Here is a 24199-nt window from a genome sequence, read left to right as displayed (position 1 = left end):
GTGTGGGAAGCAGAAGCTGCCTGTATGAGGACTTAATATCCACCAACTCCCAAAGGGGCTACCTAGCCTCTTGACAAGGGTGTCTCAGTATTTTTTGTAAAATTCATTAAAGTGTGCGAAGAGAACCAAGATCAAGTGTAGTTTTGATGTTATATATATTGTATGGTTTTTACTACTAGACTAAAAAAACCCAGCACAAGTGTTAGAGCAACAAGCTTGTTTTGTCATTAGATTAAAATGGAATACATTGATACTAATTAATAGATGTTAATATTTATTAGTTCAGAAAATATTTTTTAAAATAGCTTATAAGCCACTATTAGGAATTTTTCCTAAGTCAGTTGACTGTAACTTGGAGCATGTTAATATTTTGGTACTGAAATCCATTACCTAGCCAATGAATATATGGGTGAACTCTGAACAGATTAAGTGTCAGTATTGTCTAAAATTTTAGTTTTAATCTGGTGTCTAGTCTTTTAATTCTCTCCCTCTTTCCCAGCCAACAAATGCCTTACAATACAGGTTTTAAGAGAATATGTATGAGCTGGCTTAAGTGTTATTTATATAGTCATTTACAGCTGACTGAGTTCAGTTTCATAGGATTTGCAAGAGAAAGAAAATACTTTATCATGGAGCAGCTGTAGGAGATTAAGGATTTCTTTTAACCCATGGAGAATTTTCTTTCTGTGGGTTCTTCACATGCGTATGCCACACTTCCACTCTTCAAAATTGGAGAACAGTTAGCATAGAATAACTCTGAGATAAATAAAACAACAAGTAAGAACAAAAATAGAAGGAGATAATTAAAATTATGGAGGTGGGGAGTTCATAACCAAGGGATCTCTTTCCTCTGCATTCCATGGCATCAGGACAGAAACTCTGTTGAGGATCTGGTGGTTGATGTTCCTGGTACCCTGTTAGTGCATGTTGGTTTTTTGAAGGCTTAGGGTGAATGATGTGTTAGGTATAAGCTGTTCCTCCAGGAAATGGTCTTTCTTTAGAATTTGTTTCCCCTCAAGAAAGACTTGAAAGACAAAACATGTAGGTCTTGCCTGTAATTCTTTGTGAGTCCTAGTTTGAGCCTTGTGTTGCTTCTTTTCAGGTGTACCGGTCAGCTGTATTTTGGAGCTATGCCCTATGGTCCAGTCAACCTCAAACAGGGTTGTGTTTAGCAAACAACTAATCTATGCCAACAATGTTAAAAATTAAGAATGCTTGTGAACAGCATTGTATGTATGCTCACTGAATTCCTAAATATCAGAAATTCAGATCAGAGAGCACATAAACACTCTCTTGTCTAAGCGAGAAGGTCTGGAGAGATTATTTCTCCAGCCTTATGTAAGCTATAAAAGCTTGAGACAGTCCTTAAAACCAACCCATTTGGAGGACTTCAGCAACAGAAAGGGAGTCAGCTTTCCTTGCTGAGCAAGGAAAGAAATAAGTTGGACAACTTTTGGCCCTATGTTGTCAACTGTCTTGCATAAAACAAGTAATTTTGTAACTCCCGTGTTTAAGAGATGGTTGCTACACTGAGCAATGTTTGTTAGGGAATTTGCATCTTGCTGAGGAAAAATTACTTGAAAATCTCTCAAGATGAAGCTTTCTTGAGAAATAATTTCTGAAACTGGAAATACTGTTTCTCTCAGAGACTTAGTGGTACTCCAGGAAGAGGTGATATAATACCCTATTTTTTTCATCAGCAAGGAAAGTAAGCAATAGGGTTTTGTCCTTACTCAGTACAGAGAGGAATTGAATTATATTTTATTCTTTTCTCCATCTGATTCTAGATTTCTTCCTCCTTCAACAACCTGGATCCCTTTGGTACAGGACAGGTGCTTCCACCTCTACAAGTGCCAGAGCAAGTAGCTCAGACCACCTTGATTCCACCATTAAAAAAGCCACCCAAGTGGATTCGCAGACCCGTGGGAGTTTCATTTGCAGTAAGCAGATGGAGAATTCTTATCTTAATAAACACAATAAATGTGTCACCTTGTGACACGATTCTGTTCATTCACTACAGAAACCTTTATATCTTCCTGTTGCTAGTTGTTTAATGGCTGTTTAAGGTGCACTGTGGTGTCCCTTGGAGCAAAACTCTTTTGCTCAACATTCGGATATATTTTCGACAGGAGTTTTGTAGCAGAGAAAGGGAGATTATAAGTAAAAGTTAAAAAAGCTAAGGAAGACTTATAAAAGCTATCCTGGTAGGCTGTAACATGCATTCCTGTTCTTATTGGTGTTTCTTCTTCCTACCCATGTATTTAATTTTTTCACCTCTTTCCTACTTAATCAAAAGGCTGAATTGTTCTTTTACCCAAAGGCTTGACTTGTTCACTGTCTGTGTAGTGCCTGCCATTCTCCTGATAGTCATTGACTCTCCTTGTCCTAAAAGAACAAACACTTCCAAATGGTACGTTTTCCTCTGTGCCTATCTGGCATTTGCAAGTGGCTAGGCCTGACAGTGCATACACAACTGTTCTTATTAGTGTTCTGCTGAAGGGCTTGTGATGTGAACTCCCTTGATGTCCGTACCACATTAAACTGCGGGTTTCTTGTAATCACAGCTGGAACTTGAGTCCACCTTGCTGAATGAAGAGCTAACTGAGTTACTTTTACCTTTGTTTATAAGAATGCTTACTGTATCTCATTCTGTCTTCCTCAGTTTGGAGGAAAACTTATTTCCTTTGGTCTCACCAAAGCTCCTGGACAGCAAATGCAGCAGGCTCACCTGCACCAGGTATTCATCAGTCAAGTCACCACTGAAACTGAATTCCTGCTCCGATCCAGAGAACTGCAGATGGCCTTGCAGTCAGAGAACCTTTGTGATTACTGCCAGGGCAAGATCCAGACAGCCAAGTCTCCATTTGATGAGAACCTTTGGAACTTCTTGAAGGTAGGATGTCTGTGATGAAACACAGAGGTCAGTTCTTTTATGGTCCTGAGGTGTAATGTGTTCCTTCTAGCCCTTTATATTCCTGTTCCTTAAGATATAAAATGGAACTGAATAGGCTAGTAACTTACTTGTCTAAAGAAAAGTTTTTGCAGTTAAGGTGTTGGAGATTGCTTTATTTTTCAGTAGGAATGGTCTTTTCTGTGGACTCGTTTGGGCTTCCTGTCAAGGTGCTAAACAGTATTTTCTTGTCTCAACCCACTGCCAAGCTGTATCTGCCTGCTACCCATGGAGCTCTACTGTTACTATTTCTTAAGGCAAAGTCCAACTGGACAATGAGAATCCTCCATAACAAGGGAGAGAGCTGTGGTGGCTTGAGGACTGACTGTAGCCCTACGTAGGATGATTATTTCATTGATAATTTGCTAATATGGAAGAGTTTGATAAGGAGGAGTAGCCACTCTGGCAGGGGCAGAGCTTAGCTTGGGTAGTGTTTTACAGATCCTCACAGGCAGACTGTGCGTGGGGCGAAATACTGGGATCTTTTCCATAGTATTACTTTTACATGGGGAGTGATACCTGTTGAATAGAATGACCAGGTGTTGCCTAGGTAGTGACAGTAGTCTCCATTGCAAAAATGTCTTCAGCTGCATCCAGTGAGATACATCAAACTTTTCTAGTGAATTTTTGTAATCCAGCTGGCCCATGGTCCTGTGGGACCACTTCAGTACATACAAGATCTGTTACTATTGATTGTCTTAAACTACAAACCAAGCTACAGAAGACTGTCTGCATGACCATTTCTGCATCTGCAAGAACAGTTTCTACTGACTGTTTATCAGTTTCTTATCCATGTACAGTTTGGTCAGTTCTGTAGTAGGAAGAACCTGGAACTTATGGAGACAGATTCTCCTTGGGGAATATTAATCACACATTAAAGCATACAAATAGTGCCTGTCAGTTAGGCTGTGTGCTGGAACTGTCTGAAATCCCACCCAGTGAGCTTCCTTAATGATTAGTTAACTAATTTTTGGAAAGTCAGCTAGGACTTCAGGCAAACACCTTGTCTCAGTTTCATCCAGACTCAAATCAGTCTATTGTCTCTATGCAAAGATTAGCTTGGCAATTCCTAGACCATCCAGGGAGTTAACGACCAAGTACATTCGCGAAGTACGTATACAGTCATAGCCCTCACACGCAGTTGTACCTCATTGTAACTATGTGACAAACTTGAATTTCACCCTTTTATCTTGATTATAAATTCCATAGATTTTCCCACAGTAGTAGTTAGGTGGACTTGTCATAGTTGAGTTCCTTATCTATAAGCTGAGCTCTACACTTTGCTGCTGCCAGAAACAGCCACCTGTTGGCAGTGTGTAGATGTCTTGGATTTTTCATGTTTTCGTGTGTTTTTTAATATCCGTTGGGACTCAGGTGAATCTGGAGCAGGAGTCCAGGACTAAACTCCTCAGGCTGCTGGGCTACAGTAAAGAGGATCTACAAAAAAAGGTAAGGGGCCTTTCCAATAGAAGGAAACCTTTAGAGGACTAAAGCTGCTGCACGGGAATTGTAGAGTCCCTGCTGGAAATAAGTGAGAGATGTCACAACACAGAAAACATGGAACTGTATGAAATTTCAGCTGCGTGGCACCTCTATCTCCCCTTAAAAAGCAAATGCAGGCACTTTTAAGGGTATAACTGTATCTGTACTGTATCAAACCAAAGGAATCTTGAGCCCATTTATCTTGCTTCCAGATGGAACTCTGGGAAGTGTATAACAAGCAGAAGAGTTGTGAGAGCATCTAACATCCAGCTCTCTGAATATTAGGGTATTCCACAGCCAGAAAGAAGGTGACAGATGAAGACAGTCTGTCATATCACTGATGGAGCTGCAGGGGAAGAAACGTGCTGCAGCATGGACAATGCTCTGAGCAGGATAAATAAACTGATAGGCAGCCAGCCAGGAATAGGGAGAGGTGGAACTTTTCAAACAGTTGAAAAAGCTGGGAGAATTCTGTTAGGGGCTTGCCAGTCATTTGATACCTCTGCTGCTCAGGTGTTTAACTTTGGTAGGGGCTTCACTCTGTGAATGTCTGTTACTTTTCTAGATCTCTTCGTGCTTGAGTAATGGGATCCCAGATAAACAGCCCCTTCCTGAGGCAGATGAGACAAATGCTGTGCAGCCAGATCAGGTATGTCCTGTTCATCTTGCCAGTCTGGGAGAGCAAGGGAGGGCAGAATGGACGGTTTAATTCCAACCACAAGTTGTTGGACTCAATGCAGGCATCACAGAGGGCAGTTCACAGGCCTGTCAGACCCTCACAGGGTCAGACTAAATGATTGTAGCAGTCTCTGCTGGCTTTTGAGCAAATCAGTGAATTATGGAGACGGATTCCTGACTGTTAACACGGCAAGAAGGCCTGCTTCACCAGTGCTGATTTCTTCAGTGACAGAATTAGCCTTACCCCAGCTTAACTTCATGGTGCAGTTCTGGATTTCCTCTGTGAAGCTTCTCCTGTGGTATTTCTTTTGTATTTCTTTCCTTTTCACCTCTGTCCTTTGAAATACGTTCTCACATGATTTTGGGATGTCCGTCTTCTGGTGCCTTCCAAGGCCTGGTTCACCATGCACTGTAAATTTTGCTCCTCTAAGATATCTAAAACTACTATCCTCAAATTAGTAATCTTCGCAAACCTTAAACGTTTGCTGAGATATTCTCTGGGTAGCAGTTGCGTCCTGCATTTCAATAAAGCACTAAGCATGGCTGTGATCCTACCTGTTAGTTACAAATACCACTTGTTGTGTTTGTCCCTATTCTCTCCAAAATTGTTCAGCTTCCTGAAGCACTGTCAGTTGAGTTGATGAGTACTGGCCAGCGATACTGTTGGCACTGCATGTCTGACTGTCAGTTTCCTACATTTTGTCACTAGCAGCCACTCCAGTTGCTGCACTGTTGAAACTGCCCAGATTGATAGAGCAGTGACAGGAGGCATGATGGTTTTCCAAGTTGAAATCAGACTTATATGAGCATGCTCAAACAAATGGAGAGCAGTAATACATTAAACTGTTTTGGGCAGGATCTCTGTGTTCAATCAATTAATTAACCTCTTGCACTCTTTGCACAGCTTTTGATAAATTCCAGTGATGACGTAGCTGCCGTTTCCTCCTCTTCAGCCTTTTTTGACAACCTCATCCCACAGAATATGAGCACATTGGAGATTCCTGTCACAGAAGGTACATGACATGAAATGTGTTTCTGCACTCTTAGGGAAAGAGGAGAGTAGGGAAAATCAGAAAATGAGAGATACCAGGAAGAATCTGGTCAGTTCCAGCAGATGAATATTTTTAAAACACGACCCATTCCCCTGTTGTGCAACATCTCTCAGCGTCTTGCAAGGAACTCTTTGCAGATAAGAGACCCATTAAAAGTATAGAAGAATATTTTAGATGATGGCTTAATGTCAAGTCAGTGTATTTTTTTGAAGTACCAAACCTGATTTGAGTTTCCAAATCTTCTTTTAGCTAGGCTTCCATACATTGTTGGCTTTGGTTTTTTGTACTGTATGGTCTGTAAAGTGAGCATCATCGATACATCTGAATGATGCCTCTGTGGGTTAACTCTGCTTCTCATCTCTGTAGATACAGATGGACTCATCAGCCAAGCTCTTTTGTTGGGGAACTTTGAGGGTGCAGTGGAGCTGTGCATAAGGGCAGAGCGTTTTGCTGATGCCATAATCTTAGCTATAGCCGGAGGGGAGAACCTCCTGAAGGAGACCCAGAAACGCTATTTTGCCAAGCGTAAGACAAAACTCTCCCTGGTAAGTGACAGTTTTGTGTACCTACTCAGCAGGGGAAGGTGTGCAGTATCTTGGCAGATGTTTGTCTGAATATATGTGGAAATGGTTTGGCAGGAAGTAGAATGTTGGCAGAATCTCTTCATCTCCTCTTGGCTAGACATTTACTCTAATCTCTTGGTAGTTGTGTAACAACTTCATGTTGTCCACCAAGAATGTCTGTGTTCTTTGTTTCTTTTATTTTTTATCTAATGGTTTCTGCCTCAGCTTTCTGTGCTTGTAACTTGTGGAGCATATTGCTCCTTTACAGCACAGCTAGAATGGTCCTAGCTGACAGATTGGCAAAGGATGATGTGTAACAGGAGTTTGGATATCCTAATGCTACATTCCCAGTCATAGAGAGTAGCTGCTCTGAAACAGGTATGTGTTAGCTGAAACTTCAGTCTTCTCTAGTGTGGCTGTTTCCATATTGTCTTAAGTGCCTTGTTGGGCTTTTTTGCTTTCTTTAGTGGCATTGGGTTCCAGTTACCTTTAATACTGGGATTGGTGGACCTTCATGTACAGTGAAGTAGTTGCTGCACTGTGGGAAGTGTACCTGAAAATGAGCTATCCCTGTGGATGCCCGTACTTAAGCAGTCAGCTTACCTTTGTCTGTAGTGACTGACAGGCCTTCTGGTTCTCTTACAGCTGCTTTCCTCCATTGTGCAGCAGAACTGGCAAGATATTGTTTGCACATGTGATCTACAGAGCTGGAAGGAGGCACTGGCCATCTTGTTAACATACTCAAAGCATGAGGACTATACCCAGCTCTGTGGTATGCAGTGTACTATGTTATTATACAGTTTCCCTTACAGGAGGGCAGCTCTGGACTGCTTACCGAAAGAAGTGGATACTGTTAAGGAAGGAAAGCACTCCTTACTCATTAGAGCTAGCTGAAACTTACTAAATAAGTGTGGACTGTTGAGTTACATGAATTATGTGTGCACACTGTATCTGGAGTCATAGTGCAAAGTTACATGTGCTGATATTTCCTGTCACCTCTACCAATAGCATGTGAAAAACCAGGATAGGCACTAGACTGAGACACTAGGAGGAGGATATTTATTATTTTATTCTGGGGAGAAAGGGATTTTCTTTACAGTAGAAGGTAAGGTGGCTTCAGTAGTTTCTTCAGTCTTGTTAGTAGTCCAACATGCTCAGCAACAGGTTGTTCTGAGGCTCCGAGTTAGAGGACGATCTAGTGTCTGAATCTGATTAAGTTACTCATATTGCTTAGCTGGGACCTCCTGACTGATGGGAACAGTTAAGTGCTGTTGGAGAAATGCCAGCAGTTTATGCAAGATGATACAATTTGAAATGCAAGAAAACATGACACCTTTTACAGACTCAACTGTAGGGCTTGGAAGGTGGTGGTGGTGATGGTGGTATAGCTCCAGCTCACCTTTATCTCCTAGCATTTGCTAAACATTGACAACTACCAGATTACTAGGTGTCCCTGGCATTGGACGCTACTGTTGCCTGGATATTCCCACAGTGCTTTGGAGAAAAAAAAAAAAGGATTGGATTTTTTCACTGAATTAATCTGCCATTTTTAAGCCTTTTTCTTTTTTTCATATGTCTGGGCAGACATATAAAAATTAGCAGATACATACAAAATTACTTATTTTTTTAACAAGTTGGGTTTGGGATTTCCTAATGATGCCCATTTCTCTGTGTTATCTAAGAATTAGGTGCACATCCAACATTTTCCCATGCCAAGCCAGAGTAGGATTGCTAAGAGATGACGTTTGGTGTTAAATGAGCTCTTCAGAAAGAGTGTGTTAAATGTTGGTTGTGTTTCTTCCTCTCCAGATATGCTGGGTGCCCGCCTAGAGTCAGAGGGAGATGCATCCCTGTGCAATGATGCCTGCCTCTGCTATATCTCATCAGGCAATGTGGAGAGGTTGGTGGAATGCTGGGTAAAAAACCATGAGACTTCGTCACCCCTTGCCCTGCAGGTACAGGTGCTATAATGTTGGTTGACTCCCCTTTAGCCCAGTCTGGTTGCCCTGATCTGTTTGCACTATCAAACAGAGTATCTGGCTTCCAGCAGACAGTGGAGACCTGTTTGTAGTCACCAAGGTATCTCCTTCTAGACCAGACTCTTAGATGTTAAGGGTTTGTGTGTTCAGAGAGTATTGATTACGTTGCATATAAATCCATGGACAGGAGTTATGGCCTACCTATCTGTTTTTGGATATTGATGTACTAACTTCCTAGTAAAAGATCACAGTTGATGGGAATGTCCTTGTGGCTTCTGACTTTCCTTTTCCTTTAGCATAAAAGTAGCACTGTCAGGGTTTGCTTCCTGGTTCCTGTTTTTCTCCACAAAGTGCACCTGAGGCAACAGTAATCAGTGGTAGTATTTGTTCCAGAGTGGAGTAACTTCCATTCACATTGAATCCAATGTCAGTTGAAAGTGAGGAAAGTCATCTGATACTGTCTCAGCATAACATGGACCAGTGAAGCAAGTCAGATTCTGAGTGGTCTTTTCTATTTCCCTTTGGCTTATTCAGGATCTCATAGAGAAGGTGATGGTGCTGAGTAAGTCCATTGAGATGCTTCGAGGCACAGCAGGACCAGCTCCAGGCCCTGTCTTGGCAGAACGAATCACCCAATATGCCAGTCTCCTGGCATCGCAGGGATGCTTGGCAGCTGCAATGAATTACCTGCCCAGCAGCTCTAAAGAGGTGAGTCAGACATGAGCTGTTGTGGGAAGGAGTAGTATATGAGGGAAAATAACACTTTGTATGAGAGAGACCTTGGATTTTGACAGGAATCGGGACTTAAGGTTTCACCTGAATTATGATAACTTGAGAGTAGGGGTATGGGGTTTTTTTACAGGACAGCTTTTGTCTTCATTTGCTTTTTCTTTTTAGTGCCTTTGATTCTGGGAAAAGGAAGGGAGCTATGGAATGGTAAAGGGGTTCCTAGAGAACAGTGCTGGCAAACAGCTCTCTAGGGAAGCTGCACCTATTCCTGGAACTATCTGGTAGAAGAAGGGAATGGGGAGGTCACCTTGTAGTTTGAAACAAATCTGTCTAGTGCCCAAATGTGGGTCAGGGTTCAGCAGGGAAAAATCTAAAGACTGGAGGAAGGACTGGTGAGACTTTGTCTGCCTGGGAGTATGGCAGGTGACATTCCAGATTGCCACTTGTTTTTTTTCCTAGTGGTTTTTGTGGAAATGGTTAGTTTTGCAGGTTGATAGTCAGTACTTTGTGTCGGGGTCTGCTGACCCTCACCAGCACCTTCCATCTGAGGCTCTCAAGACACTTTTACTAAAGCATAGTTTGTTTCAGCTCCTGATTGAACAGCTCCGAGACCGGCTTTTCCATGCTCAAGGAGAGAATGTGGGTGATCAGCAGCCACCCCCTTTTCCCTACACACGTGTCAATGTAGGTGTCACTAAACACACATCCCCAGCAGCCAAGGGCACTTCTGCACCTGAAGGAGCAGCTCACAAAACAGATCCCAGACACCCAGAGAAGGTAGGCCTTAAATTCAGGTGTTCTGGCTTGGAGAAAGGGAGGAAGGCTTACTGGGTTATGGAAGGCATATGAAGTAATATGAGATGATGCAGTTTGGAGGCACTGAGGAGCTCATCAGTGATGTCCTTCACTGGAGCAAACAAAAACTGTGATAATCCAGAAGTAAACTTCTTGCATCTTTTAATAAAGGCCTGTGCCACAAGTAGTCACTAGAGGAGACTGTTACAAGTGTAGTGATCCACTGAGGGAAAAGGGGGCTGTGGTTCACTCCTCTGTGCCCATCTCATCCTCATATCTCAGTTAAATTAGTGTAGTCTGTCTTCATCTCAGTTCTTGCACAAGAAAACTCTTCAGGAAATTTTGCTTCCACTCTGTACTACTTCTGAATTGTTCCTTTATTATTTCCTCTGGCTGTGCTTCCAGGAGGTCACTGTGTGGGAACTGGCTCCTCAGGACTAATCCTTGTGAGAGCTGGGGAGTGCTCTGAAGAGTATGGTGCTCAGCTTGTTGATCAAGTTATGTGGTGGGAAATCCACCCAAATTGATCAAACCATCCAGGGCACTGACAGCAGCAGCCTATTCCCTTGCCTGAGAAGTGACAGTGATAGAAAGTGCTTCTGCTTGTATGTGTATGCACATGACTGTGTTGGCCATTTGCAAGTTCTTTGCTTTTCTAATTGCAGCCCAACTATCAGTCATCATTTGCCCCCTCAGCACCTTCTCAGCCTTCAGTGCCTTCCCTCTTCACGCCTCAGCCAGTGCCAGCGATGTCGATGACACCTCACCATGTTGCCCCTCCCCAGGCCAGCACGGGTCCACAAACAGGGCCCCCATACCCACAGTACAACTTGGGCTTGGCTCCAGCAACTGTTTCAGGGCCAGGTAAGCATTGTCTGATAGTCGTGTCCATTCTCCAGGTTTTCTTAGACTAAAGCCTTTAACCTGCATGGCAGCTCTACTTTCTTCCTCAAGGGCCTGTCCTACTTAGAACAAACAAGTCAGCTGTCTGACAGGCTTTGCAGTGCTTCTGACACATCTCAGTTCTAGCAACTGTTGCTGGATATCGACTGATTAAGCATATCTAGGGTTGGAGAAGCCACAGCTACCTTTGCGGCAGAGTTTGATTGAAGCAGCCTGGGCTTTGAGGGATACACCTGGCATGGATTTTCTAGGGTATGGCTTGGAGAAGGGCAAACATACTAGTATGAAAGAAAGCATCAGGAGTAGTTTGCACATGAAACGAGTGATGCTGATACATACCCTTTCTCACTTGTAGCTGTGTGTCAGTCTCAGCCATTCGGACCAGCAGGAGTCAGACCGGTTGGACCTGCTCCCTTCCCCAGCCAGCCTTCTCTGCCAGGACAATCCATGCCCGTGGCATCTCCTGGTGTTCCACCACCCAGACCTGCCCACTTCACTCCAGCCTCAGTGCCATCATCTCAGCTTCCTGCAGCTTGTCCTCTCCCTGTGGCAAGCCAGTCTTCTCTAGGTTTCTCTTCAGCATATTTCAGCCCAATGAACATGGGTTACCCTCAGGGAGGTCCTGGAGCTCCAGCTACTCAACCCCTGCCAGCAGCCAGTGTTCCTCCTCCTCCCACAGGTAAGTACTGTTTGTGTGGCTTGTGTGTTCAGGACACTCCTTGATATGGGGTTTTCACTGTTTAATAGACACGGACCTTCTGTGGTCTGGTCTGCCACCATAGAGGCTGGAGGTGGTGCTGTGACTAACCTTACAGGCACATTGTGCTGAGTCTTGTGGTGATGGTGAAACAGTAATGTTGACAGTTTTGTTCAGTCTGTCCCGCTGCTCAGTCTGCCAGGTTGCAGTTACAACATGCTTTCTCTTCAGGTCTCCAGTGCACCCTGAGTAGTCATCCACTGCAGAACAATCTGCTCTGACTGAAAAACTGGCAGTTCCCAGGGAATGCCTGGTGGAAGGCTTGCTGAGCTCATCCCTGCTTATGTAACTTATATAAGAAGTGCATTTGAAATGCTGAGAGAGCAGGTTGCTGCTTCTCTGTCTGTGGGATACCCCTTGCTTCAGGATAAAATTCCTCTGACTGCTATGCTCTATTTCTCCCTGTTTTTTCCTGTTGTTCTGAAGTGCTTGACTGGCACTTCTGTATTCCTCTGTGCAGTGCTCCAGACCTGCAGCCTTTCCCCTCTGGGTCTTTAGTTTGAATTCAGCCCAGCCTGCAAGTACTGTGAAGTCCTTGCTAGCACAGCAAAGAAAAATGAAGTGTTGTTGGACCTAGTTCCTAGTGGATGGGCATCCCCTCTTTCTATTTTCCACAACATCACCATATCAAAGTTAATCCTTTGTGTGCTGCCTCGGGGGACAGGTTTAGCCAGGCTGTGGAGAACCCTAACAATGAGGCTGTCAATTCTTAAAATTTTGAGCAGGTGCTCCTCCAAGTCACATGTATTCTGAGGGTGAAGGAACTGAAACTTTGAGGTTTCCCTCCACCTGGAATCTTTTGCTGGGCTGTGTTTAACCAAGGATAGCAAATCCCACTATGTGAAGCCTGTGGGACTACACACAAAGGTTCTAAGCTAGGGCTGGACAAATTCCTTCTGAAAAGCTAACAGGGATACTAGTCCAGGGACATTACTCACTGAGTATAAAAGCTGTTGGTGATGATGACTCTCCCATCCTACCTTGATTTTCAGGTTTCTTCCCTTGGCTAGATCCCCACGTGGATCATTCAGGTAGTACCCAGAGAAGCCTCCCGACCTGCGGGGGAGGCGATGTTGCTGCTTCCAGTGAAATGTGGGGGGTGTGTGCACGCTTCACTGTGTGTGCATGCATGCTCATTGCTGTTGTTTCCTTGCATGCCTGGGCAGCTGTACAGCTGGGCTAGTGGGCATACTTGTCCTGTGGACCAGTAAGTGACATCTGGAGATGTCAAAAGTGAAATGAAAGCACTGTGATCTTACTGGTTTGGGTACGGAAAGCAGGGGTTCCAGCATGTTCCTTCTCTACTTCCCTCCAGTCTTGGAGGAATTAGACCATTCTCAGTCTCTGTGTCCAGCAGTTGCTGCACCAACAGGACAGGGAAGCAGCCCCTTTTCCTTACTTGGTTCTTTAGGCAAGGAACAAGCCACTGGTTGTAACTTACCTTGTTTTCTCCCTGTTACACTCCCAGTCTTGTGTTTGTGCTTTTCCCAGGTGGTTTGGAAGAGGTGGGTCCCAGCATGAACAGTGGTGGTGGAGAGCTTCCCAAGCAGAATTTGGAGGCTCTATTCCAAACAGAACTGGAAAGCCCTTTTTGCTTTAGTTACAGGACAAGGTTTGGCTTTGAATCTCAGTCCCAGGTTTTCTGACTGACAATGTGTACTTTCTCTCTTTGGGATTCATTGATGATGGAGAGATATTCCAGTCTACACTGTCAGTGGGGTAAGGCTCAATGCCTTGGGCTGTCTCTGCACAGTGAGTTTTATTAAGGAAACCTGAATACTTGGTAGCCACTTACACCACCAAGCAAGGCATGCTGTGTGAAGTGGGACTCTAGAAAGGGAGTTTATCCCTTCAGCAGAGAAATAAAAAATCTCAGTGATTCCCTTTTAAAAGCAAGATGATTCCATGGCAAGGATTTCAAGCACTTCCCCAGGCTGAAGTTGCCTGGGAACTTCACTGGAAATTCACTGCTGGGAAGTTCTCATCCCCTGGTAGCATTTTCCCCTCAGTTTTAATGGCTGCATACAGCACACCCATATCAGAAGTGCAAACTGGCTTCCTTGAGAGTGCTTTCTTGCCCGCTACTGTTGTTTTGGTTTTGATGGGCACTTTTCTTTAGTCCGGAAGGGGACCGTAAGGTCACTTAATCTGACTGACCAAACTTGCTTGCTTTGGAAATTCCTGAACATGATCTGAATAGCTCATGAGCAGTCTCACTAGCAGGATGACAAGAGATCTCCACTTGTAGCAATCCCACGCTCCTGGGGAGTGTCAGGGACAGGGTGAAGTACAACACCATGCTGGCTGATCTCCTTTCTGGCTAGGATAATCCCTGACTCCAACCTGTGCCGACTGTCTTGTTTTTTCTAGGGCAGGCATTGCTGGAGACTGCTGCCATGTGCCACTTCTTTCAGGGTTGGTGAGAAATCCTTTCACAAGTGGCACAGGCAAGATAGCCAGAGTTTCATCCCAGCAGAATGCAGCAGGGTCTTGTTGTCTCTTGTCTGTTGATTAAGTGCCTGGCTTAAAGACTATAATTTAAATAGCTGTTTCCTGTGAGGATTCAAAGTGTCACTGGGTTGGAATAGTGCCAGGGACTGCTAGGCCACAGGCTCGGTGGGGGCCAGCAGAGTTCTAGGGCACAGAATCCCCAAGCTAGAAATAAGTGCCAACTTAATTAAACTACTGATCCAAACTCATCAGAAAGTGAGTCTTGAAATCATGGGAAAAGGGAGGGCAAAAAGAGGCTGCCAGAATTTTAATAATAAAGGTAATTAAAGTAATGAAGCACCTTTTGCATGTCTCCCCTGTGATTTTTAAAGCTCAGTTCAGGATCAGCGGCTCATTAAGTGTGGCACTGAGCTCCAGCAATTTTTATATTGCCCCTTAGAATTATGCTACTTTCTCACAGATTATTCCTGTCTCATCAACTTGAGGTTATTAATACTGGGGTGACAAAAGAAGCACTGGGGTTTTGTCTAGAGATGCAGGTACCCTTACAGGACAGCAGCAGACAAGGTAGTTGGAATTTGACCTTTGCAGAATGAAGTGTAGTCGCAAGTCTTTTGATGTGATTTTTGTCTGATGGGTTTTTAATTACTTGCAGTGAGGTTAGAGGCTAGGTACCACAGAAATGACTGCTGAGACAGCCCTCTGCTCCCAAGGCACTTGCTGGTTGAGTCTGTTCTGTTCTAGTTGGGAGGCCAGCAATTTTGCTAAGCTTTGGTTCTGAACATGATTTTGGAAGAAGCAAAATTTCAACCCACCCCAAACTTTCCCCCTCTTTATCACAGTAACCTGCATTGCTGTGGACTGCCACCGTGAAGCACTCCTGTGAGTGCTGGTCAGAAGATATGAGATTTTATGTTTGGGGAAGCCCAGATGCTCCATGAACCCTGATGTGCACACAGATGCAGATCCTGACCAAGGCTCAGGCCTGACTCTGAGGCTGACTTCTGCAGCCTGTGCAGAATGCAGAATGCTTCAGATAGCTGCAGGCAAGCTTTCTGTGTGGGAGCGGGTGTGTGCCAGTTCAGTCTGATCAGACATCACCTCATGAATCCTATGCACATATACAGATGTTAAAAATATTACTAAGAAAGAAAAGCACGAGCAGTTCTGTGATCTGGGCCTGAAATTCCTCAGTTGAAGTGGTCTGAAGGTGGGAGCCACGGACCCTTTTGCTGAGGGAAGTTCCAAACCATGCAAGCAACCGTGAATTGTTGTTGTGGCCACTTTCTAGGCATTTGTCTTTTTCTTTCTCCTGGCAGCTCAGGAACCTTGGACTGATCCTTCCACTGTGAGAGGAGGCCTTCAAAAGAAAAAGGTAAGCTTTTAGCTGCAATGTGTTGGTTGTCTTTTAGCCAGGGAGTTCCATGTGACAGAATCCTATAAATGCTTCCTATCACACTCAACAGGTCTCATACCATGTTGGCCTGTCTACTTCTGTATTAAATGCATAGCTAAGACTGGAGTCCTAAGTCATCTTGTCCCTTTGCTATCCAAACTTGCTTGCCATTCTCCAGGATGGCTCTTCTGTAGCATGGTAATCATCTGTGATGCTGCATCCACTGTCAGTACTTCTCAGGCTGAGTACAGTTGCTTGTTGCTAGAAATACAGATTTAATCTTATTCCCTTGCCCACACACCTGTTTTGATAGTGGCTGGAGAGATCATGCTCACTTCACATCTGATAGTTGGGAGCATCATTTCCCCTCAGCATAAGGAGACCTACAGTGATTTTCCTCAGATGCTGATACCAACTAATAAGGCACTTCTGCTGAAAGAAGCTGGGACAGGTGTAGCTGTGTGAGCTGCCTGCTGCATTGGCTCTGCTGCTTTCTGCCTTGTAGTGATTGTACTGGAGGACCTGTGAGCTGAGCTCTTTTGCAACATATGCTCTCAGTACCCATTTCTATCACTGCTGCCTGCTGGCAGGTGTGACAAGAAGCTTCTTTGGCACCATTCCCACCCCCCACTCCTCTTCTTTAGCTTGGAACAGACTTCTCGCCCTTTTTCTGGCAGCATAGCTGGGAACCTGCTTCAGGCTGTGCTCACTACAACAGGATTAGCCTCTTGTTAAAGCCATCTCCTTTTGATCTAGCCCTGTCGGAGTGAATCTATCCTGACTCTCTGGCTTAGCAGGGGCACGATGAAGTGTTTGCAAGAGGATTCTCCCCCCATGTCGTGGGATTTTCCCCAACACTTGCTCTGTTGGACACTTTACTGCTGCTAATCTCTACATTCAGGACTCGTGCCGTCGCAGAGCCAAGGCGGCTTTCTGAGGACCCGTGCTTTCAGGGGCAACGGATCTGTTTGATTGAACAATTCCAGAGAAGTTTTCTTGCTGTCGCTTTGACTGTTCATCTAGGATGCAAGAGGAAGGGCCCCATGGTCTGAGTCAGGGGGCTGAAAGAACAGGGATGTGTTACACATCATCTTGAGAACTGGGCACTCTGCAAGTTAGTAAGGAAGTTGAATTTGACTGTGGATAGTGTAACCAACCCTCCTTCCTTCAGCTTGGTTTTCTTGATTTATATTTTTTTTCTTTCTTTTGCTGATAGTTACCTGAGAAATTTACTCCTCCAGCCCCCATCACAGCTCCAGTAATGAGCCTGCCTGCTGAGCCCCAAGGGATTCATCCTCAGCTGTCCAGGTTGCAAGAATCTGGCCAGTCACCCCCAGGAGCACCCAAGGAAGGCAGCCTGCAGGTACCCAGGGAAACAGCCACCAACACACTGTCAAGTAGAAAAACAACTCAGCTTTTGACATTCTTGTTGACTGGCGGCTGCAGGGCTTATGTTGCTCCCTAGCCCTTAAAGACATCTCTGGCTGACTGTTAGAGGAATTGCCAGGTTGGAAAATGACACCTGGGTACGGCTGAGAGAGAGGGAGGGAGGCCAAACAGGCTGTCAGCCTGCTGGGAGTTGAGAATCCACAGAGGCCTGAAGCTATACCAGAGTCTGAAGATCTCTGTGCTTCCAGGTATTCTCTGGGTTTGCAAAGGGATAAAATTCTTCTGTTCATATTTGCAAGAGTTCGCATTGCATTAATTCATCTGATTCTCTCTCTTGACAGTATCAGCAGCTACCTGTGGAGAGGGTTGAGAGGAAGGAGGTGCCTCCTGAGCACCAGGCTCTGAAGACCACATTTGAAGGGTTGGTGCAGCGCTGCTCTGCTGTCGCCACTGATCCAGTAAGTCCTCCTTTCTTTGATATTTGGCCTTTTTGTCCTCATAGATCTTTGACTGGTGCTTTCTTCTTTTGGTTGGCAAAAGAGAGGAGGAGTCTTGTCCCTATAACTGTTTATCTCCATCTGACTCTCTAGAACAATGGTTTTGTTCTCCTGGCTCTTTTCTCTGAGGGAAGTAGAAGAAATCATAGAATCATAGAATGGTTTGCATTGGAAGGGACCTTAAAGATCATGACCCCACTGACTCAGTTTCCTTTTTCATTGGATTAATAGTTTCTGTAGAGCTGGTATTACCAGCTATCTCAGAGTTTGCAGGTAAGGGTTGAGCTATTCTGGCTGAAAGAGAAAGCCAGGCAGTCTTTATGCCCGAGTCACTGTCGTGTCTCCAGCCTCGTTCCTGGAAGGCTGTTGTCATACATGTCATGTTGCATGAATTTATCAGGCCAGACTCTCTGGAACCAGAAGAGCAGTGTTTGCAGCATCTTATTAGGTTGCGAAGTCTTCCCAGAGCTTGGGAGCACCATGAAGTCTTCCAGAATACCTCTGCTTAGGATGAGCTCAGAGCCCAAACTGCTATCCTAGAGTCAATTTGTGTGCAGCAGCAGCTTCAGCTGAATGCTCTATACAAATTCCAGTGCAAGAATTTCTAGGAGATGAGCTAAAGTTTCCCCCTGTGAACAGAAAGGCCTGTTGGTTTGGGTTTAAGCACTCAGCTTATATGAAGGTCAGATGGCTGGGTTGGTACAGCAGTGCCATGCACCTGAGCTCCTAAGGCTGCCAGGCCTGTCCCAGCATTGCCCAGAGCCAGACATTTCTATCCATAGTATAATTTACCTGTGAGTGGATTACCCAAGGTGGAGTGAGCAGGGTTAGTCCCATCAGAGCTTTGGTATTCAGGCCCTTTCCCTAGAGTGGAAAGGATATTCCCTCTTTTCCCCAAGGAGACCAGGAAGAAGCTGATGCTTAGGTCAGCCAGGATTAGGCTGTCTGAAAGCCCTGTGGATCAACTAGCAGATGTTTCTCAAGCTTTGAAAGTAGTCAGTGTCCTGTGGTCTACAGGCACTGGCAGAAAGGAGGAAAGCCTAGGCTGGGAGATGAGGAAAAGGAGCAAATGCAGCTTCCTGACTTGGGAAGAGAATGTGTGCATGTATTTGTGCACAGTGAGGACAAAGGCATGGCTGGCTTGTATCACAGTCTTTGGCTGGCAGAGGCTGAGATGCAGCTGAATTGTAAGGTGCTGTGGGAAGAACAGAGGAGGGGAGGGACTGAGTGGGAAAGAGCCTGGTTCTGGCAGAGGTGGCTTTGTAGCTCTGGCAGAGCTAGCAATACCTGTTTCACTTAGAAAACCCGGAGGAAGCTGGAGGATGCGTTGCAGCGGCTGGACTGTTTGTATGAGAAGCTCCGTGAGCAGGCGGTAAGTAGATGCCACCATTCCCTGTAGTCCAGCCAGTTTTCTGATCCCCCCCCTTTACACAGGGCAATGGGCCTTGGTGTCTATCCCAGTGTTACCAGGACATATGCTCTGGAGAAAGCTCTTGCCAAACCTTATTAATGCAACTTGAATCCAGCCAGCCTTATCTTGTCTGGGCCAAGGTTAAGGAAGACATAATGTAAGAAAAAGCTGGGAAGGTTATCTGCAGGGTCCCTTTGCCCCCAGGAAGTATACTGGCATATAGACAGGTTCCACATGGGAATGGGTAATTGGGTGAACTTGTTAAGTGTGAACCTAATGTAACCTCCAGCTTAGAAAACTCTGAAACTGCTGATGCTAGTTGCTGGAGGGATAGCTATCAAGGGGGAAAATCCTTTTCACATATATCCTTGTCCTGAGTGTCCATATTAGGGTTCTGTGCTAGATGGAGCTTTGACCTCCTTGGATATATTCAGTAAATGCTGAAATGTCATTACTTAGAACCTGTGTTCATTGTAACCAGACTATTAGATTAGTGTTTATTGTGGGCTGAGAAACTGCAGAAAGAAGCAGGCTATCCTTCCTGACAGTGCCTGACTGTGTAGGTAGGTACTGTTTGGTGAGGATGAGGTGGAGAACACGAGGGAAAGGTGTGGAGGAAAGGGTGACCTGTGTTATAGTGCTGAACATGTTGACTCATTTCTACTCCCTCCCCACAGCTCTCTCCAACCATCCTCATGGGTCTCCATGAAATTGCCCGCTGCATTGAAGCTAGGAACTACCAACAAGGTCTCCTGGTTCACACCCAAGTGGTGAGCAGCAGCAGTTTCAGTGAGGTGTCTGGTTTCATGCCCATCCTGAAAGTCCTCATGACCATTGCTGGCAAGCTGAATGTGTGAAGTGTGGAGCAACTGGAACAGAGCACACTGAGAGCTGGTGGACCTCTTCACCTGTTGATGTGCTGCAGGTTATGGACTCTCCTTCTGACTGTGGAGAAATAAGTCTGTGCCAGTGCCTGGAACTGTGCTGGGCCACTGTCCCTGGCCTCATCCACTCTCCAGACAGCCAACTGGGGCTTGGGACTCCTGGAGACTGTTCTTTCTCTTCTTTCTCACTAGTCTGAGGCCACTTCCCAGACCAGGAATCTTAGTTTCAGGCTGTCCAGGTTGCCCAGAGATTCCCCTCTTCCCTGTTTTCCCTGGCACAAATGGGAAACTCCTTCCCACCCAGGCTGACCTTGCTTTCTTGTTTTAGAGGACAAACAGGGCTGGCACCTGCAGCAGACAGAAGAGCCTCGGGCTCTATTCCTTGCTGCAGTGTAAATTGCCTGAGTGATAGCTGAGCTCCCTCAGGACCTAAGCTGGGGTGTCCTTGCTCTGTTGGGCTACAGTGAAGCTCTCTCCTCTGGTTCCTCCTTTCTCTTCATTCTCATCCTTGACTCACCTTCTCACCCCTCTGCACCCATATCCTTACTTGGGCTAACTACCAGCGTGCTCTGGGCTAGCTTTGGTTCTCTTTTTCTTCTTCACCCAGCCCTTTATTTTCATAGTTGAGTCTCCTGTTCACACTGTATTCCCTCTCCTTTAGAACGTATCCTCCATAAGCTGCAGGCTTGAACCCTTTTTGTTTCAGGCCTTGGGCAGGTTCCCCCTTCCAGCTTCTGGGACCTTCCCATTCAGGAGTTACAGCCGATTGGACTGCTGTGTGTGCTCCTCCCCAGAGCCAGGTGCATCCTGTGTTTGGGCTAAAAGCCACACATGCTGGCTTTTTGCTTTTTTTCTTTGTTTATGTTAGGTGGTTGGCCTTTCGCCCACTGGTGTTACCTAGTAATTATCTACATCAGGCTTTTCAGACAGTCTGGGGGCTTTAAGAGCAGAGGGATTGTTCAGGTCCCATAAAGAAAATCACTTCAAGCTACTCTGACCAGCCCAGACTTGAGCAGGAGGACAGAGCTCACTGCTCCAGGTGTGGTGCATTCATTCTGCCTACAGTAACAAATACATGCAGAGGTGGTTCTCAAAGGCCCCTTGACACTATGGTGGCAGGAGGTGATGCTGTCAGGTCCCAAGGATATGGCATTTCCTCTGGGTTAAAATTGATGAATGAAGCACATTGGTCCTGGGGAAGAAATCTAGGAAGGCAGATGGGATTTTAGACCATCTCTGTGTGTCTTTTGCTCTTCTTCTCTCTTGCCCTCTTTCATGCTAACCAAACAGTGTAATTCTTGGGCCCTAACTGGAAGCAGGACTTCTTCCCAGTGTTTGGCTGCAGCCAGCCCCTGCTTCCTCTGCTTGCTGCTTGAGTGCTAATGCCATCATGGGCTGGTGATTCAGCGACTTATGTGAATCAGCCTGCTCTACCATGAGACTCAGGAGGGAGGGGAATCAGAGCAAAGAGGGAGAGGATACATCTCATCCTATCCTTTCCAGGTCAAAGTGCCTCCTCATTGCTGCTGTGTTGTTTCTATTGCTGCAGTTTGATGCACTGAGAGATTACAGAACAGTGAAATAAAAGCTGTGTTTTGTGATACTGTTAGCTTTTTTTCATAGGCTTGTCACCTCTGGCTACAGGGAGTTCCCTTCAGTTTGCAAGGCCACCCACCCAGAGTTGTGTTATCAGCTTTGGTGAAAGAGGGGAGAGTGAGAACGGTGTGGGGCAAACCAGATTGTGGGCTCTGCTGATATGGGCAGCAATGGTCCTGGTGTGGTGAGACCTCAGGCCTTACCCACTTCGTAAAGCTGTGGGGATGAAGAACTGATCTTCTGATCACCCACCTCAGCTGTGACTGAACACCTGCATCAGTCTCAAGATGGTCCCTAGGATGGCTGAGGTTTTCTTCAACAATCACAGCAGTATTGGGGATTTTACAGTTGACACTGGGAGTTGCAAGTATGTCAGTAAGTAAATGGAGAGCTCTTGATGAGATCCTCTCCTGTTGGAAATCAACATTACACCACTGAAGCTGTGCCACTTAAACCAGGATGAGGATCAGACTTGTGTGGAAATCAGATGTATACCATTGAATTGTCCATTCGGTGGTAACTTCCGAATCTGTTGGCTGATTAAATTTAAGCTTTTATGGAGATCAGGCTGTAGGGAAACATCAGTAATGGGATAAAGTCAGGGGAAAACAAACAAAACTTCTGCAAAAAGACTGATGAAGTCTCAAAAATACTTATTTTCTTGTTGCTGTCAGCTGGGTAGCTGGTGTATACATACAGGCTAGCCAGTCAGCACACATGGAGTACTGTATTACCTGATTTGTGGTTGGAGGAAGTAAAGGTTAAGAAAGATGGTTTAGATGAGAAAGATTTGAAGGGCCATTGCTGGGAAGGCACTAGGGTTTATGAAGGTTCTGGGGTGCTATGGACACAGGGCACACTTTCGGGGAAAAGCAGCCTTTATTAGTTCTGCTGCTGGTGGAGACAAACACACTAAGTGTAAAGGAGTCTTGCAGAGCTTTTGCAACCCCATATGGGAGCAGTTAGCAATCAGTCTAGCCTCCCAGCTGTTCCCCATCAGGGAAGTGCAAGCTGATTTGCAAAGGCAGCACTTGTGTTGTGACCTCTTCTGATACCTAACAAGTGAGCAGGTAGCCCCGCAGGCACACATTTGCTTAATGAGTATATCAGTAAAGTCCTACCTTTCTGAGATCACTTAACAAGCCTGGTATTAGATTCTGCCTGTGCAATCAAGCCCCTCTTTCTTTAACTCAGGTGTGTTGTCCTCCCATGTGAGCACACGCTCCTGCAGCATCCCTGACTGCTCAACAGAGAACGCATGTTCTGTTGAGTGAGGAGGCCTTTGGGCTGGCAAAGAACTGGGGAAGGTGGTAGGAAAGGATCCCCGAGCACAGAGAACAGAACTCTAATCCTGTTGCAGATAACATCATGTCTGCCGGCTAGGCTTGTGTGTGTTTGGGGGAGCTGGAGGGGCAGAGATTGTTAGGCAGTATTTGTTTGTAAAGCCACTTGCTCTGAAGATAATGCTTGCACTAACTTCTATTGAGGGAGCAGTGTGAGTCCCCACAAAGTCCTTTCCCAAAGTGCCTTTGAAGCCAAGAACCCATTGAAAGGAAGAAAGGCCAAGAGAGGGGATTAGTTTGTTCAGCAGCTGTGAATTTCAGTGGGAGGCTGATGAACTCCAAAGTCTTTGTTGAGATGTTTTTTGTAAGGAGCCCTGCTGGAGGGAGAGACCCACACGGGGGCCGCAGCCTTAGACAAGAAGGAATCCGAAGCGGCAGGGAGCTGTAAACGGGCCACAAGGACTTTTCCCAAACACTTTTCGGAAAAGGTGTTGTGAAGAGAGCTGAGGGGGATTAGCATGTGAAATGACACTTTCCATTGACTCCACAGAGGGGAGGGGAAAAGGGCTGGCTGGCTGATTTATTAGCATTTCTTTCCTTTCTCTATTCTGCTCCCCCAGCAGCGCCTTCCCCCCCGCTTTGCTCCCCTCCTCCTTGAGCCCTCTAAAGAGGTTTGGATTGGAAAAGGGAGCAGGGGGCTGCCTGTTTGTGTGTCATCTGGGCGAAGGTGGCCACCTGGGAAGCTGAATGTAAATATTTCTCCTCTGAGGAATGCGCCTTCATTAAACCGAAATGAATACATGGAAGCATCCAATCCAGCCGCACAATGGCCGCAGTGCCTTTGCTGCTTCGGGCTCCTTGTGCCGGGGAGAGAGGACCTCTCCGGGCCCCGACCCGATGCTGAGGTCAGCACATTTTGCAGCTGCGGTGCTGCCATTTTCTCCCAGAAAAGGAAGCAGGCAGCGGTGGGGCCCCCGCTTGGAATGCTGCCTGTCTGTCCCCTTCACCAGGAGGCATCCCTGTGCCCAGCGGGCACATCCTGGGCCGTGCCACGGCTCTAACGGGGCATTAGTGTGGGGCAATAATGTCAGCAGGGAAGGGACAGCACAGCCTGCCATGTCCTGGGGAGGAAATGGGAAACGTGTCATTCCACCTGGCCCTGGAATGGGGGGCGCAGAGGGACAAGGAGGGGCTAGAAGCTGTCTTCTCTACTTTACAGTTGTCCTCAAGCCAGCCCACACTGGACCTTTCCCTGCTTGCTGAGAGGCTTTTGCCAGCTCTTTTCTTCCCTGCCCAAGGATGCATCTCCACCACAGGGAGATGGAGAAGATGCAAGGGACACTGAGGGCAGGGTCACTGTACTGATAAGAACCTTTGTGCAAACAGCTGGTAGTTTGTGCATGA

General features: G+C 45.8%; 1 protein-coding gene across 6 annotated transcripts in view; it reads left to right on the top strand.

Annotated features, from left to right (window-relative positions):
* Positions 1-21517, top strand: part of SEC31B (SEC31 homolog B, COPII coat complex component) — a 34218-nt gene extending 12701 nt beyond the window's left edge. For 3 of the 6 annotated variants that reach the window (XM_051619327.1, XM_051619329.1, XM_051619328.1), the window contains 18 exons: positions 1788-1940; positions 2663-2893; positions 4325-4399; positions 4998-5081; positions 6015-6123; positions 6529-6707; positions 7371-7497; positions 8535-8680; positions 9239-9412; positions 10022-10210; positions 10894-11092; positions 11487-11810; positions 12881-12919; positions 15659-15714; positions 16952-17098; positions 17466-17582; positions 18922-18993; positions 19710-21517. In XM_051619327.1, the coding sequence (XP_051475287.1) occupies positions 1788-1940; positions 2663-2893; positions 4325-4399; positions 4998-5081; positions 6015-6123; positions 6529-6707; positions 7371-7497; positions 8535-8680; positions 9239-9412; positions 10022-10210; positions 10894-11092; positions 11487-11810; positions 12881-12919; positions 15659-15714; positions 16952-17098; positions 17466-17582; positions 18922-18993; positions 19710-19889 (2601 nt within the window). In that variant the 3' untranslated portion in view covers positions 19890-21517. Of the gene's footprint in view, positions 1-1787; positions 1941-2662; positions 2894-4324; positions 4400-4997; positions 5082-6014; positions 6124-6528; positions 6708-7370; positions 7498-8534; positions 8681-9238; positions 9413-10021; positions 10211-10893; positions 11093-11486; positions 11811-12880; positions 12920-15658; positions 15715-16951; positions 17099-17465; positions 17583-18921; positions 18994-19709 lie in introns of those variants that run through there. The other 3 variants (XM_051619330.1, XM_051619331.1, XM_051619332.1) reach the window with 3 other exon arrangements.
* The last annotated feature ends 2682 nt before the right edge of the window (positions 21518-24199 follow it).

This window comes from Apus apus, chromosome 4 (assembly GCF_020740795.1).
Source record: "Apus apus isolate bApuApu2 chromosome 4, bApuApu2.pri.cur, whole genome shotgun sequence".
Lineage (NCBI taxonomy): Eukaryota > Metazoa > Chordata > Aves > Apodiformes > Apodidae > Apus > Apus apus.
This window is presented reverse-complemented; position numbering and strand designations above follow the sequence as displayed.